The 13,755-nt window shown below is 38.0% G+C and overlaps 1 protein-coding gene across 9 annotated transcripts in view; it reads left to right on the forward strand.

The window, feature by feature from the left end:
- Positions 1–13,755, forward strand: part of INPP4B (inositol polyphosphate-4-phosphatase type II B) — a 312,437-nt gene that overhangs the window by 205,927 nt on the left and 92,755 nt on the right. For all 9 annotated transcript variants that reach the window (XM_032108397.1, XM_032108395.1, XM_032108396.1 and 6 more), the window contains one exon: positions 7,546–7,676. In XM_032108397.1, coding sequence (XP_031964288.1) covers positions 7,546–7,676 — 131 coding nt within the window. The remainder of the gene's footprint in view (positions 1–7,545; positions 7,677–13,755) is intronic.

Below are 13,755 nucleotides of genomic sequence, written 5' to 3' on the forward strand. Positions count from 1 at the left end.
TTTATTACAAAATTATTTCTGTTTCCTCTTCGAGGTGTTCCAATGGGTCCTTTCCACTGTTTTTAATATTTCTTTACACAAATCTGGTCCTGATATTTTACATGTGTCATGCAAGATTAGCCAAATGGTTCTTTGAACGTAGTGATTATTAAAAAAGACTTAGCTTACAGTAATGGTTCAGAAAGTTGATTGACCCATACAATTGAAGATTGCAGTTGCAGATGCACCTGGTGTAACTGGATCAGCACAGCAAGAGATTTGGCTGAAAAGAAATGCCACCTATACTTGAATTTGGCCCATGGCATTTGTGATCACAACTCATAAGCAGATTTCAAATATAAATTACTGAACTTAAACCCTCTCTCCAGAGTACAAAGCACACACTCAAGTTTTCTCCTGAAATGACTGTCCTGTCCCATCAACACTAGGCTTTTTTTTTTGGTGCAAATCTCTGTATTTTATTTAATCTATGTATTGTATTTTATTTCTTTCATGTAACATTATGGAATGATGACAAAGTTAAGGCTGTCAGAAAAATAATGTTTTTCTACTTCCTCTTATTAGACAACTATTGAGAAATGGAGCCCCAATGCCGTGTTGGGAGTAGGCTTTGATTTTTTTGGACCTTTGGACGCTGGTATTTACTTGACTTGTTTTTGAGCAGTGGCATTGCAAAAATGTATTGATAAGAGGTGATAGCATTTAATAAAAGTGATTTTGGGTAAACTTACTATGACTTTTGAAGATATTTGAATCAATCACATTCAGAGAGACACTGTTAATATGCCTGTCCACTTAAGAATTTTCACAACATTGTTTCTTGTAAGTACTTTCTTTTCAACACTTCAAAAATTCCCAAACCTGTCAGTAAATGTAGCTCAAATACATACAAATGCTGTATTTACCTCACTGTACATCAAAGGATGATTGCTCTTCTTACTCTCCATCAGTTACTGCATAAAGGAATATAAGTATATGAACATAAGTGTAGCTTGACTTTTGTAAATAGTGCTTAGACAATTGTCCGCATCAGACAAGATCAGTTTTAAACCCTGTTAATTTATAAACTAAAGGATAAAATATTGTAATGAATAAACACTACATAATTCTCTGTCCTCTTGATTTCACTGTTCACAACCTATTTTGGAAGAGATAGCCCCTGTGAAAGTCTAAGAGGGGCTTTCATAGATGACTTAAGTAAAATTTGCTGGATTTTACTTTGATTTTGGGTGTTTAAAGTTGCACTGCATTGGAATGGAGTGACATCACTGATATTTTTGTGACAGTTACCTCTACATAAAATTACCTAGAATTCAGCAGTGCTGAATCTATAAAATGCTAACTTACATTCTATATTGAGACCGCCCTCTCAGAGAAGGCTTTTTTGCAAGATCCACACAGGTTTTAAGACTCCAGAGAAATCATTCTTAGCAAAGGCTGCTAAGATTTCCAGATGTTATATTTGTGCACAGCATGCCCTAAGGAAGTCCATATTGAGCAAATTAGAGCCTCCCACAATATAGTGAAAAAATGCAAAATTGAAGTGAAAAATTGTCTTTTTCTCAAGATTATAGTTATTTTAACACACTCAAACTCTGTCATCACAAAAATCATTTGAATTTTTACACTGTTAGCTAAAGGTTTTGAACTTAGCAGTACTTATCTTTGGCTCTAATAGCACTGACTCGGGTGTAATTTTGGCAGTTCCTGTTGCTTAAGGCATTAGGGCAACTAAAAAAGCTTTGTACAGTTTTATGATGAGAGATCCTCACTCTGTATTTTGAATGATGCATTCTGATTAATAAATTGGGGGAAAAAAGAAAACAGAAACCCAGAAAATGTTTAAATGGTTGAGTAATTGTTCAATTAATAATGCGATTAATCTTGCCACATGTATGACTCCAAGCTGAAAGAAGGAAATAAAGTTTTAAATTTAAACTGTGAAAATAAAAGGGTTTTGCTTATATCATGGAACTGAAGCAATATTGTCTTAAGCTGATTCCACTGTATTCTGGTGAAACAATCAAAATTGTAAAATAACCAAACAAAAAAACCCTAAAGCAATTCCAGACGCTATTTCTAGTTACTAAAATATAATTTAGGATAAAAGTGTAAATTCCACAGATGCCATTCTAAGCATTACTGGATTCAAGACTCTGCAATTGTCTAATACAGGAGAATTATCCTCTGCTATTAAATGAAAATCATGCAATTAACCTTAAATGATCATGCTCTTTGAAGATGTTGAGGTTTTGAAAGATAGATCCAAGTAATAAAATATCCAAGGAAGGGAGAGACATTAGTAGGGAAAGAGTTTAAGGCAAGAATGGAAGGGAAAGGGTCTTAAGGCAGGAAGGAAGAAATGAGTTTAATTTAGCTTATATATTGTCTCCACTTTTGTATAATAAAAAGGAGATGGTGGTGGATAGAAATTAAAAGGAACTTAAAAATTTCACCTCTTAGGAACTGTATAAAATATTATTGAGGCTTTGCAAACCCCAGTCTATTCTCCTCATATGTATACAAAAACAGCCTTTAAAATACTTTTTTATATATTTGTTGGCTTTTTTGGGGTTGGTAGTTTGCTCATGTGTTTCTGGTGTGATTTTTTGTCTGTTTTGTTTGCTTTGTTTGGTTTTTCTTTTTTTTTTCTGTTTATTTGTTTCTAAACAACTGTTCAGGGCATGTAAAAGGTAGGCACACCCTACATTGTAGTTTCTAGTTGCCTGTCAGGTCAGGCTTACCAAAACCTGGAATAATTTTGGAAAATTCTGTAAGAAGACAAAAATGGCAACTGTTTTCAAGAGATTCTGAAAGAAAATTATTAGTAAATAATGAAAAATATGCTTGTGGTTTTGGTTTTTGGTTTTTTTTTTTTGCTTCCCCAGAAAGGATTAACTCCTCCTTAATAATTATTTGTCTGTTTTGGAAACAATACAGTGAAAATACTATGATTACTTTATTTCTGGAGGGAATGCTATATTGTTTGTCTGGGGTTTATTGGCTATATATCACAGGAGCATATCTTGCAGCAAAGAGAAATGAGAGTAATTTTATCTGCTTCTGTTCTAAAAAAAAAAAAAAAAAAAAAAAAAAAAGATGAAATGGTTATCCATAAACACGTACATGAATTTTAAAGTGAACTTTGTGAGAAAAAATAATTCCTGTACTCCTTTCCTTAGAAAGAAACTTCTAAGCTTCCTTTACTCATGAGTGATTGAGTCATATCCCAAAGCTTATGGTGTATATTTACTCCAAAGCTCCTGTTTGATAAATATTCAGAATTTTTATGCTGTTATGATAGAAGTTTTGCAAATATAATCTCAAGAAATGTCTCATGTTGTTTTGAATCCTGCTAAGCTCTTTGCTTCTGATGTTTTGCAAAAGTAGATTTTAGAAGCTAATTTTGCTTGGCGGAGGTCAAAATAGTTTCATTTTTTAGGTTTTGAATTTGTCATGTTTTCTTCACTGGGAATCGCATCATTGGATTTTTGAAGCTGTATGTATAAAACATTGCTACTTGGTCTTCATACAGTATTTTTGGTTTATGTACTTTTATCTTATATTCTCTTAATTATCTCCTTTGAATTGCACTGATCTTTTCAACTTTATCTTTCAATTTGTCAGGATTTGTGCTGTGTCCTTGATGATGCAAAGGGCTATTTCTGCTGTTCCCTTTTCTGAGACAGAGTAATCAGACTCAAGAAAGTTCTTTGAGGGATTGCCCTCTTTTCACTCCTCTTCCTCATCTTAACATCTTGCTGATGTTTTGCACTATTTTAATTTATTGTCACTGACCACAGGTTTTCACTGTGTATTCCACAATGGTGTCTGGACTGTCGGAGGTAGTTTTGCAAAAACAAGTTCATGGGAAACATGATTTCAATATTGGGACTTCCTTCTAATTTTGCAACATGATGCATACCAGTTGTTCAAAGTGCTCGTTACAGAAATCAGGGTTTGTATTTTAGCATTGAATATGCTTCCTTCAGACTTCTAAGCTGTTGTATCTAAAGTGATGAGCAAGTCATTTTCTGTTACTAGTGTCATTAGAGTGCATGGCACAAAGCAGGAGCTGTTTAAGTAGAAATTGCCAACATGAATCATACAGGAAATTCATTGTGCCTCTTTCAGGTATTTTTAGTGGTTTACCATAATCACTCACCTAAGGTGTTCTGAAAAATAAAAAAAGCATGAGTTGGTAAATCAAAGGCAGAATACTCATCTGAGCCTTGGGTTCTCAGCCATTTCTTGATAGAAAGACGTAATTAGTCTACCAAAGGAAAGAATGCATGTAAAAACCAGAATGTAACTAAAACAGACTTAAAAATTAGCTAATTAGCTGATATTTAAGGTGGAGAATGAGGAATGGGACAGACTGTTTACATCCACATTCTGGTTAGATACAAACGGAGCAAGATTATGACAAGGCCACCAAGGAATGTAACTGATTAATGAAGGCAGGAGATAGTGGAAGCTAAGACACGTTCTCAGAGGGAGTTTCCATTGGGCAATGACAGAAAAAACTGTCCAGGAAGCAGTTTGAGGAGCTGAACAGCAAGACAAAGACATACAGCTCTACACAAAGCCTGGATTTCATTCTGTAAAATGAACTTAAGTTGATGGTGAGAGCACAAGATCTGTCACAGTGATGAGAGCAATTATCTGGAAAAGACTTTGAGAGAAGATTTGGAGTGGGGGGGGATAAGATGATAAATAACTCTTTTAACAACACAGAGCTTGCACTAAGCTTCCTGCTCAGTTGACAAGCTATTAAAAATTCCATGGATGCATTGAAAAGTTGGATCAGTAACTGATTTGCCCTCTGTTGAACCAATATCTATTATAAATATTAATTTTTTTACAGCACAATTGTTGTTTGACACAATTACTAGTTTGTGTGTTCCAAAAGTTATTCAATTAAATAAATTATCATAAAAGTATTATTATTAAAATAGATTAAAATTTTCCAAAACCATGAGTATTAGTATGAACTATAAACTTTCAAATATGAAAAATATGTTTTTTCCACTCTCTTTACTTTTGGAAGAGGCCTTTCATGTAATAATAATAAAGCTTGGTATTACGGAGTATTGTTGATGGAGTTTAGATATAGAAAAGACAATTTTTTTTTCATCCATAACTCAGAATTGTATTGAGTCAACAACAGCAGTGACAAATTGTAAAAGAACACAAGACATAAATCCTATTTAAGTCCTCTGTCTTCTATAATTCCATTAGAAAAAATAATAAAGGTATTAAATGTGCAAGGAGGCTGTTTTCTGAGGAAGTGTCTGTCATATAATCCTGCTGTCTCATGGTTTTGATTTTGCTGTATTTTAAAATGAAAATAAATTCAGAAAATGTAGTCTTCAAAGTTTCCATCCTGCATATGCTCTAGATTGCTATAGCACTGTACTCTTTCTTTAAGCATTGTAGTCTTTTTTTGTGACATATTAGAGGCTGAATTTTTACTTCAGTGATTGGTCTATGTTTCTGAGATGAAACAAATCAAATCTTGTCACCAGTAATGGGGGCAGGATTTGGTATTTATTGAAAACCTATTAAAGTTAATATTGAGGGATTTGAGTTTCTCCTTCGCATTGCTATTGGTGTCAGTGGAGTTGACTCATAGTCAGCCTGTTAAACAAATTTTTGGGTTTGGTTGGATGTTTTAGTCTGAGATAAAAGGTTTCTATTCCTGCTGTTGTTTAACTTCAGCTTGAGAACAACAGGTCCAGGCATGAGCTTAGATAGAGGCAGGGATATAACTCTTGGATAGAATACTGTATTCCCATATAGAAGAAGCAGTTAAGTTTTGGAAGCCAGCCAGGTCCAAACATGGTTCCTAAAACTATTAAATCAGACACCATAAATATTAAGGGCCAAAATATTATCACTGCAAACAAACAAAATTGCATATCCTAACAAATTTTACACACTTTTCTGAAGAGGAAAGCCCTAAGATTTTAATTTAAGGGACACCTCATGTTAAGGTGCTAAAAAACTGGCAAGGAAAATGGTCATTGAAAATGCTGGTTTCATCCTTTCACGGCAGATTATTCTTATGCTACAACATTGCCAGTTTGTATTGATGGAGAAAAGTTGAATTGGTTCAGCTTCAGGAGCAATTAAATAGCAAAAAGTAATCATGCCATTAGTAAACTCTCAACAAATTCATGTGGTGTAATCTTTGTTTCTGTGCTGATACTCTCAAGGACATGTATAAACAAAATGCTTTAATTCTGCTTCCAGTGCCATCTGTTTGGTTTTGGTTGTCACATTCACCAGGAGCAGAGTTAGGCCTATAGAGCTTATTCTAACTCTGTTCACACTAATGCAAAGCTAATGATGATGGGGAAAACATCACTGTACCAGTGTGTGGCTGTTCTGTTTAATTTTAAGACTTTTTGACTAATGGTCAGATCTGCTGTTCACATAAGTGAACTCTGTTCCTGTGCTGCAGGCTCATTGGTCTTTCCCTCCCTCTTTCCACCCCTTCTCCCCCTTTTTTTCCTTTTTCTTCTGTAATTTTTCTGTATGCAAGAGCTGTCCTCTGGAAGTCTTTTTGGAGACTTCCAAGAATTGCAGTGAAACAGTCTTCTTGATGCTTCGAGGAAAATGAGGACAACTGGTTTTGTTGCAAAAATTTTCTCCTGCACAGTTCCAGATGTTTGAAGAGTCAAGATGTTTCATTTTCTTTAAAAACAGGTCCCACAAAGTGGGTTTGGGATAGATACAGGAGAAACTTCTTTTGCAAAAGGGATAACCAAACAGAAAGCCCAGGGAAAGGCACTTGTTTGTGCAGGAAATTAAAATTATCTCTGTTTCACTCAGGTCAGCTCTCAAGAGTGTACAGGAAAACTGATAATTTACTAAAGGATTTCCTTTTGGATTTCCTTTTGGATTTCCAGTGACATATTTGGTTACCATAGCACTGCTGTTTTGACCTGATGAATACTGTAAGGCTGGACACAACTTTTATGGGACCGGTGGTGCGGCTTTTTGGGGGTGTTTTTTTTGTGTATGTTTTGTTTTGAATGCTGAAGAAATGTGGTGAAGGCTGGTGTGTTGGTGAAGTGACTTTTGTAGAAACACTGCTAGAATTATGTTTATGATGTGTATGAAAGTATCCAAAGAGCAGTGTATCAAAACAACTATATTGAAAGTGTTGGGGAAAAAGCAAACTTTGTATTCTTTCCAATGGTGTTTCATATTTCTTCAGAAAAAGTTTTGGACAGCTCTCTGGAGCCTGGCAGCCTTCTTTCCTCCACAAAAGAAACAGTATTTCAGTTTGTAGGCTACTGCCTTTATACCAAATGAGTCCTGAACACAAAAATTACTGCATTATTCACTGACATTCTTTATTGTGTACTTGTAAAATAGAGATGAAAAGCAGATCTTACAAGCATTCTGAAAACAGATTTTGTTTCGATTAGGATATAGTTCTGATGTTCTGTAAAAAACTTGTTTTAGATTAATTTGGATGAATCTTAATGGATTAATGAGTTAATTAGTGCCTTCTCTTCTTGCCTTTTGGTACAGGAATCAAGAACTTAAAGACCTGGGGGAACTTGCTCCTCACTGGGACAACATGCGCAAAAGTGTAATTGCTCACTGTGATCAGATGTTGAGCATGTACCAGGACACTCTTGCAGAGCTTGGGAAGCATACAGGTAGGAATCTGTGATTTTATGGAAGTAGTCTCTTTTCTGGAACAGTTAAGAATTTACTAGATTGTTAGCTACTAAATACTGGCATATTCACCAGGAATGAAACACCTTAAAATCTTAGAATCATAGAATGGCTTGGATTGGAAGGGACCTTAAAGATTATCAAATTCCAATCCACCTGCCACAGGCAGGCGCACCTTCCTCTAGAACAGGTTGCTCAAACCCCCACCCAGCCTGGCCTTGAACACTTCCAGCAATGGTGCATCCACAGCTTCTCTGGGCAACCTGTTCCAGTGCCTCATGCCCCTCACACTCAAGAATTTCTTCCTAATATCCAATCCAAATCTCCCCACTTTCAGTTTGAATCCACTCCCCCTTGTCCTGTTACTACATGATCTTGTAAATAGTCCCTCTCCAGCTTTCTTGTAAGCGCCCTCCAGGTACTGGAAGGTTGCAATTAGATCAGCCTGAAATCTCTTTTCCAGGTTGAACTACTCCAATTCTCTCATCCTTTCCTCATAGGAGAGGTACTCCATCCCTCTGAGCATCTCTGTGACCTCCTCTAGACTTGCTCCAACAGGTCATGTCCTTCCTGTGCTGCCACCCCAGAGCTGGAAGCAGCCCTGCAGGTGGGGTCTCACCAGAGAGGAGCAGAGGGTCAGAATCCCCTCCCTCCGCTGCTGCCCACAGGGCTTTGGATGAGCCTAGGACACGTTTGCCTCTCTGGGCTGAGTGCCCATGGCTGTGTCATGTCCAACCTCTCCTCCACCAGCACCCCCAAGTACTTTTGGGCAGGGCTGCCCTCAATCTGTTCATCCCCAGCCTATGTTGATACCAGAGGCTGCCCCAACCCAGGTGCAGCACCTTGCACTTGGTCTTGTTAAACCTTATGAGGTTTCCATGCATGTCCTTAGTGTAGTAGTTGTCTTTGCCCACAGTGTGCCAGAAAAGCACAGAATTAATATGGGATGGGCAATGCAAATATATCGTCAGTCTAGAAAGAGCAGTAAGTGCTGCCCTGCTCTTTTTCATGTGGAAATGGTGGTCCTGGACTCCGATATGTGCTGAGAGCTTGTTCCCTCAATATCCAACAGAATCCTGTGGTCAGGGTCTATATGGTACTGTAGTGTCCACATGCCAGTGGAATAAGGCAGCATCAGTGACAAATGTGCAGAAAAGACAACTGATCTTCTCCTCCTGTAGAATTTCTTATTCACAAAAAGATGATGAAAAATCAGCAGAACAAATTATTTCTGTTTTTGTTTGTTTGTTCACAAATCATTCAAGGAACTTACATAATTCTTTTCTGTTTTAGAAGACCAGCAGAATAATTTCCTGAATCATACTGTATTCTCATCAAAGTTTTCTGTTTACAGCAGGACTTTCTGCCTCTTCCTGCCTAGTGTGCCTTCCTCCTCCCCCTCTCCCTGCCCAGTTTATGAGATATTCCATAAGGAAATGGGCACGTGTGCTCTGAATTACCACAAAGGCTGTGTCATTGTTGCTGCTTTCTTGCTGGTGTCAGATTTCTAATACCAGTCCTCACAATCACCATCTCAGAGATGTGTTTTCAATGACCATGCTGCCATTATTGCTTGCAAATGCTGTTTTGCTTTATGCTTTCACCATTAGGTGTTCCCACTGTGGCCTTGCTCCCACAATTTTGTTTATGTAGGCTTAGCAGTGCATGTCAGAGATAAACACTAGAATATTTCTAAGAGAAAGATACATTATGGTTATGAATATTTGTGAAAATAAAGATAGAAATTATGATAGCATCTTGTGAAATACCTGGCAAATATTTATGAAGTATTTGCAGTATTTTCTTCATTACTTCTAGCTTTCTACATATTCCAACCAAAACTTCTTTGTGTGTGTACTGAGAAATGGAGCAATCAGGTTCGTTATACAAATAAAATACATAAGAATAATTTCTTCTTATAGCTAATTGGATGCATTTGCTTTCAGTATAATGAATCTGTTGCATTTATTAGGTGAGACACATCTTTGCCTCCCAAAATAGGCATTAAGACTGTACTTCTATCCTTCAGGTATTATCTTTTAATATAGGACTGAACATGGTATTTCTCATACCAGATTGCTCTGGGATAGTGTTCTTGGTCACAGACAACAGAAATCCTATTTTAGTGTATGAGGGAAAACCACTCTCTAACTAAAAGTAAGCTTTTTGGGAGCAGTTGATCAACTGCTTAAATATTTGTTGGGGAAAAAAAAAAGCTCATGCATTGCACTAAATGTTGTATAATAATTTCCATTTTGTTTGCAAAGTGTCCATGATTATTTGCCATCATCAGAATACTCCAGTTCCAATTTTGGCAGACTACTGTCTAACCCAGTATGACACTTCATGTGATTCTGTTTTAAATAATATATACATGTATTTTCAGTCTTTGGCTAATTACAACTTGAAAGCACTCCAGAAAGTGTCATAAGCAAGCCAATAAATACAGACAATGAAGAAATCAATGTAATTATTATTACTTGCAGGAAAATATTGAAAGGACCTCTTGAGATTAAAAAACCAGACAATATAATCTACTAAGCATAAACCCTGCAAGACCTGTATTGTGCCAAGTGACTTCATAAAGGGTTGAGAATGTTAAAGGACCTGTCTTAATTGGGTCTTGAGAGAAATGAAGTGGACCTGGGAAACTGAGACAATCCAGGAGGACTGAACCAGCACATATAAAAAAAAGGGACATTTATCGGAAAACAAAGCAACCTAATAATTGTAGCAAATATGAGAAACAATGATGAGGTGTTAATTTGTTCATTTTCTCTATAAACAGTACACTTTATAAATTCAAAAAGCAAGATTATAGCCTTTGATAAGAAAAGCAAGCCAGACATATATTTGACTTAATACTGTAGTTGCACAAATAGTTATGTTGGGAGCACATTGCAGATACTGGAAATTCAAGTACTTAGGAAGTAGGAAATGCTAAGATTAGGGATGTGAGGACAATTTTAATTCAGACTTTTCAAGTCAACATATTTCAAATAAAACCCATGCCAAACCCCATTCTGCTTTTCAGTTTAGCCAGTGCAGGTGTCTTTCTTCATCTTAGGATATTGCCTGAATTTGGGTTGAAGTGTTCGGAAGGGCAGATAGCATCTGCAAATAAAATTTCTCCAAAATATTCTTATGTTCCTCCAACACAATCACATTTTGGGTTTTCTGAGTGACACCCACTTCAACTAACCAAACTACTTGTGGAATTTAGTGGAGAAGTGTGGAGATATAGCTAGAAAGCAGAAGTGAGAGACTGACCATCTCGCAACAGAGAAGACCATTAGGAGACCACTTAATTTCTTTTTGAAATCGAGAGATTGCTGTGGAAGTGTCAGGAGACCACGTGTTAGAGAGCAATTTTGGTTTAGCAGCATATTTACTGAAAATGGAGGTTTGAGAAAATTAAGGCTATTTCAAATTTGAGTTGTTTTGACAAACACTTTTATCCTCAGTAATGTGAGAATTTTAGAGAAAGGAAAGTATTGTTATTGGAAGGAAACATACCAGGAAGATATATAAGAGTTAGGTAACTGTCGTGGTTTGACACTGGCCCAGCACCAGGCAGCCACGAGAGTTGCTCGCTCACCCTTCCCTGCCACAGCTGGGCAGAGGAGAGAAAGAAAAAAAAAAGTTAACAAAGGCTTCATGACTTGAGATAAGGACCAGGAGGAAACACTTCAAGGGCAAAACAAGCTTAATTTAAACTTAAAAATTGAATTTATTGCTAACAGAATCAGAGGAGGATAATGAGAAGTAAAATAAGCCCGTAAAAAACCACCTTTTCCCCCCAGCCCCTCCCCCCTTCCCACCGACAGTGCAGGGAGACGGGGTATGGGGGTTTCTGGTCAGTTCGTCACCGAGATTTCCTTCCGCTGCTCTGGGAGAGGAGTCTTCCCCTGTGAAGCCATGGGGTCCCTCCCACAGGAGACAGTTCTCCATGAACTTCCCTAACGTGGCTCCACTCTCAGGAGCAGCAGCCACACCGCACCTGCTGCGCTGTGGGTCCATCCCAGGAGCACACAGTCCTCCCAAAACTGTTGCACCGCGGCTCTCTCTTTCCATGGGGTGCAAGGACAAGTGCTCCAAGGACAGGTTGTTCCAGCCTGGAAGCAGGGGCCCTCTCTCTCCACCGGGTCTCCCACTGGATCACAGGCTCCTCCAGGCATCCACCCGCTCCGGCACGGGCACCTCCCCCATGGGCTGTGGGTGGATCTCTGCATCCCCCATGGATCCATGGGCTGCAGGGGCACAGCTGCTGCACCATGGTCTGCACCACGGCCTGCAGGGAAATTTCAGCTCCAGTACCTGGAGCACCTCCTCCCCCTCCTTCTCCACTGACCTTGGTGTCTCCATGTTGTTTCCCTCACATGTTCTCACCTCCTCCTCTTCTCTGACTAGAAAAAAAACTGTGCCCCACTTCATTTTGATTTTCTTCTTAAATATGTCATCACAAAGGCGTTACCAACCTCTCTCATTGGCTCAGTTCTGGCCAGCAGAGTGTCCATCTTTCAGAGCCATCGGAGATTGGCTCTGCTGGACATCGTGGAAGTTTCCAGGGGCTTCTCACAGGAGCCATCTCTGTGGCCCCCTGGCTACCAAAAACCAGGCAGTGAAAAACCAGTACAGTAACATAAACCACAACAATTTCAGGTGAATCTAAACCACAGTTTTGGTGATGTTGAGAGAGAGTGGAACTTTGAACATTTGTTTCAGTTTGACCTGAAATCATCCCCAAATGATTTCTCCTACATCCCAATTTACTTTTTTTCTGTTTCAGTCATCAAACTGAAAAATCTATTATTCATTCAGCCCTAGAAGGAGGAAAAAAGACAGTCAAGGCTAAGGCAATTGAATATGGTTCTCAAAAACTGGACACTATCCCTGCCTCTGTCACAAAGTTCCTATGTAGGCAAGTCAGACTTGAGAAGTGTTGTTCTTTTTTTGGAAGCCTGGCACTAAACACAAGTTGTTTTGCAGAAGTGCTTGGTACCTATGGATGCAATTCAGCTCAGTGGGAGCTGTGCTTCCAAAATAGAATGTGACGTTGCATTAAAATGAGTGTTCTGCAGGACAAGTTCCTCCATATCTTATATTGACGCATTGTTCCTTAAATGTTTATTCTCTGACATTAGGATGGGTGAAATTATAACTCAGCCAGCTAAAATTATTTTATAAACATTTGTAAAGCCCTTAGAGGCTGTTAACATGTATATAGTAGACAGGTTTGAGGAAAGTAATAACCTTGACTCTGAGGGAGGTTTGAGCAACATGTTTAAATCCTGAATACATACTAAAATAAAAGTTGGACACAAGATCTTGAATCACTGCTTCTAAAATGAGCAGCAAAGACATTCAATGAACTGGGAAAAGCTGATATATGATATATTATTGAAGCCCATTTCACAGTTCTTCTTCAGGTACATGTCAGATGAAAGTTACATCTATACTCTGGTATTTCCTAGCTTTGAGGAGTTTGATCTTGCAACACTAATAACAAGAACTGTTTCAATTGAGGGAATGTTATTTGGGGGTTTTTTTTGAGTTCTTAAATAAAACTTAGCAAGTTACTTAAAAACAGACTATACTTAATTTTATGGTATGGATGCTATTGGCAAATGCAGATTGAGATGTTAATTCCACTGCATGGATCTCATACTTGAGCAAATCTAGTAACTGATAGCACCTGGGTGTTCCTTATGCAGTAATTTTCTGGCAAGGGATGGAAAGGGATACTTGCTCCACAGATCTTCCCTGAGAAAATAAGTAACATAACTCAGCAATGCTGCATGTGTTGTGCTCCTGCTGGGACAGAAGTGTACTCCTGAGGGCAGTCTCTTCTCCCTCCTACTCTTCTTTCACCTGTGCTTTTAATGTGCAGTCATCTTATGCTCCTCTTATTCAGCCAGTGTTTCCTTGTCCAGGTCCAGTTATCATTCCTTAAGCTTTGAACTTGGTTTCAGCTGAATTCTCAGAAATAATCTCCCCCCTTTCTGTTCTCTTTCCAAACTACTTACAGTCTCCTTCCCTACCCTATTCTCATTTCTTTTC

This window comes from Corvus moneduloides, chromosome 5 (genome assembly GCF_009650955.1).
Source record: "Corvus moneduloides isolate bCorMon1 chromosome 5, bCorMon1.pri, whole genome shotgun sequence".
Taxonomy (NCBI): Eukaryota; Metazoa; Chordata; class Aves; order Passeriformes; family Corvidae; genus Corvus; species Corvus moneduloides.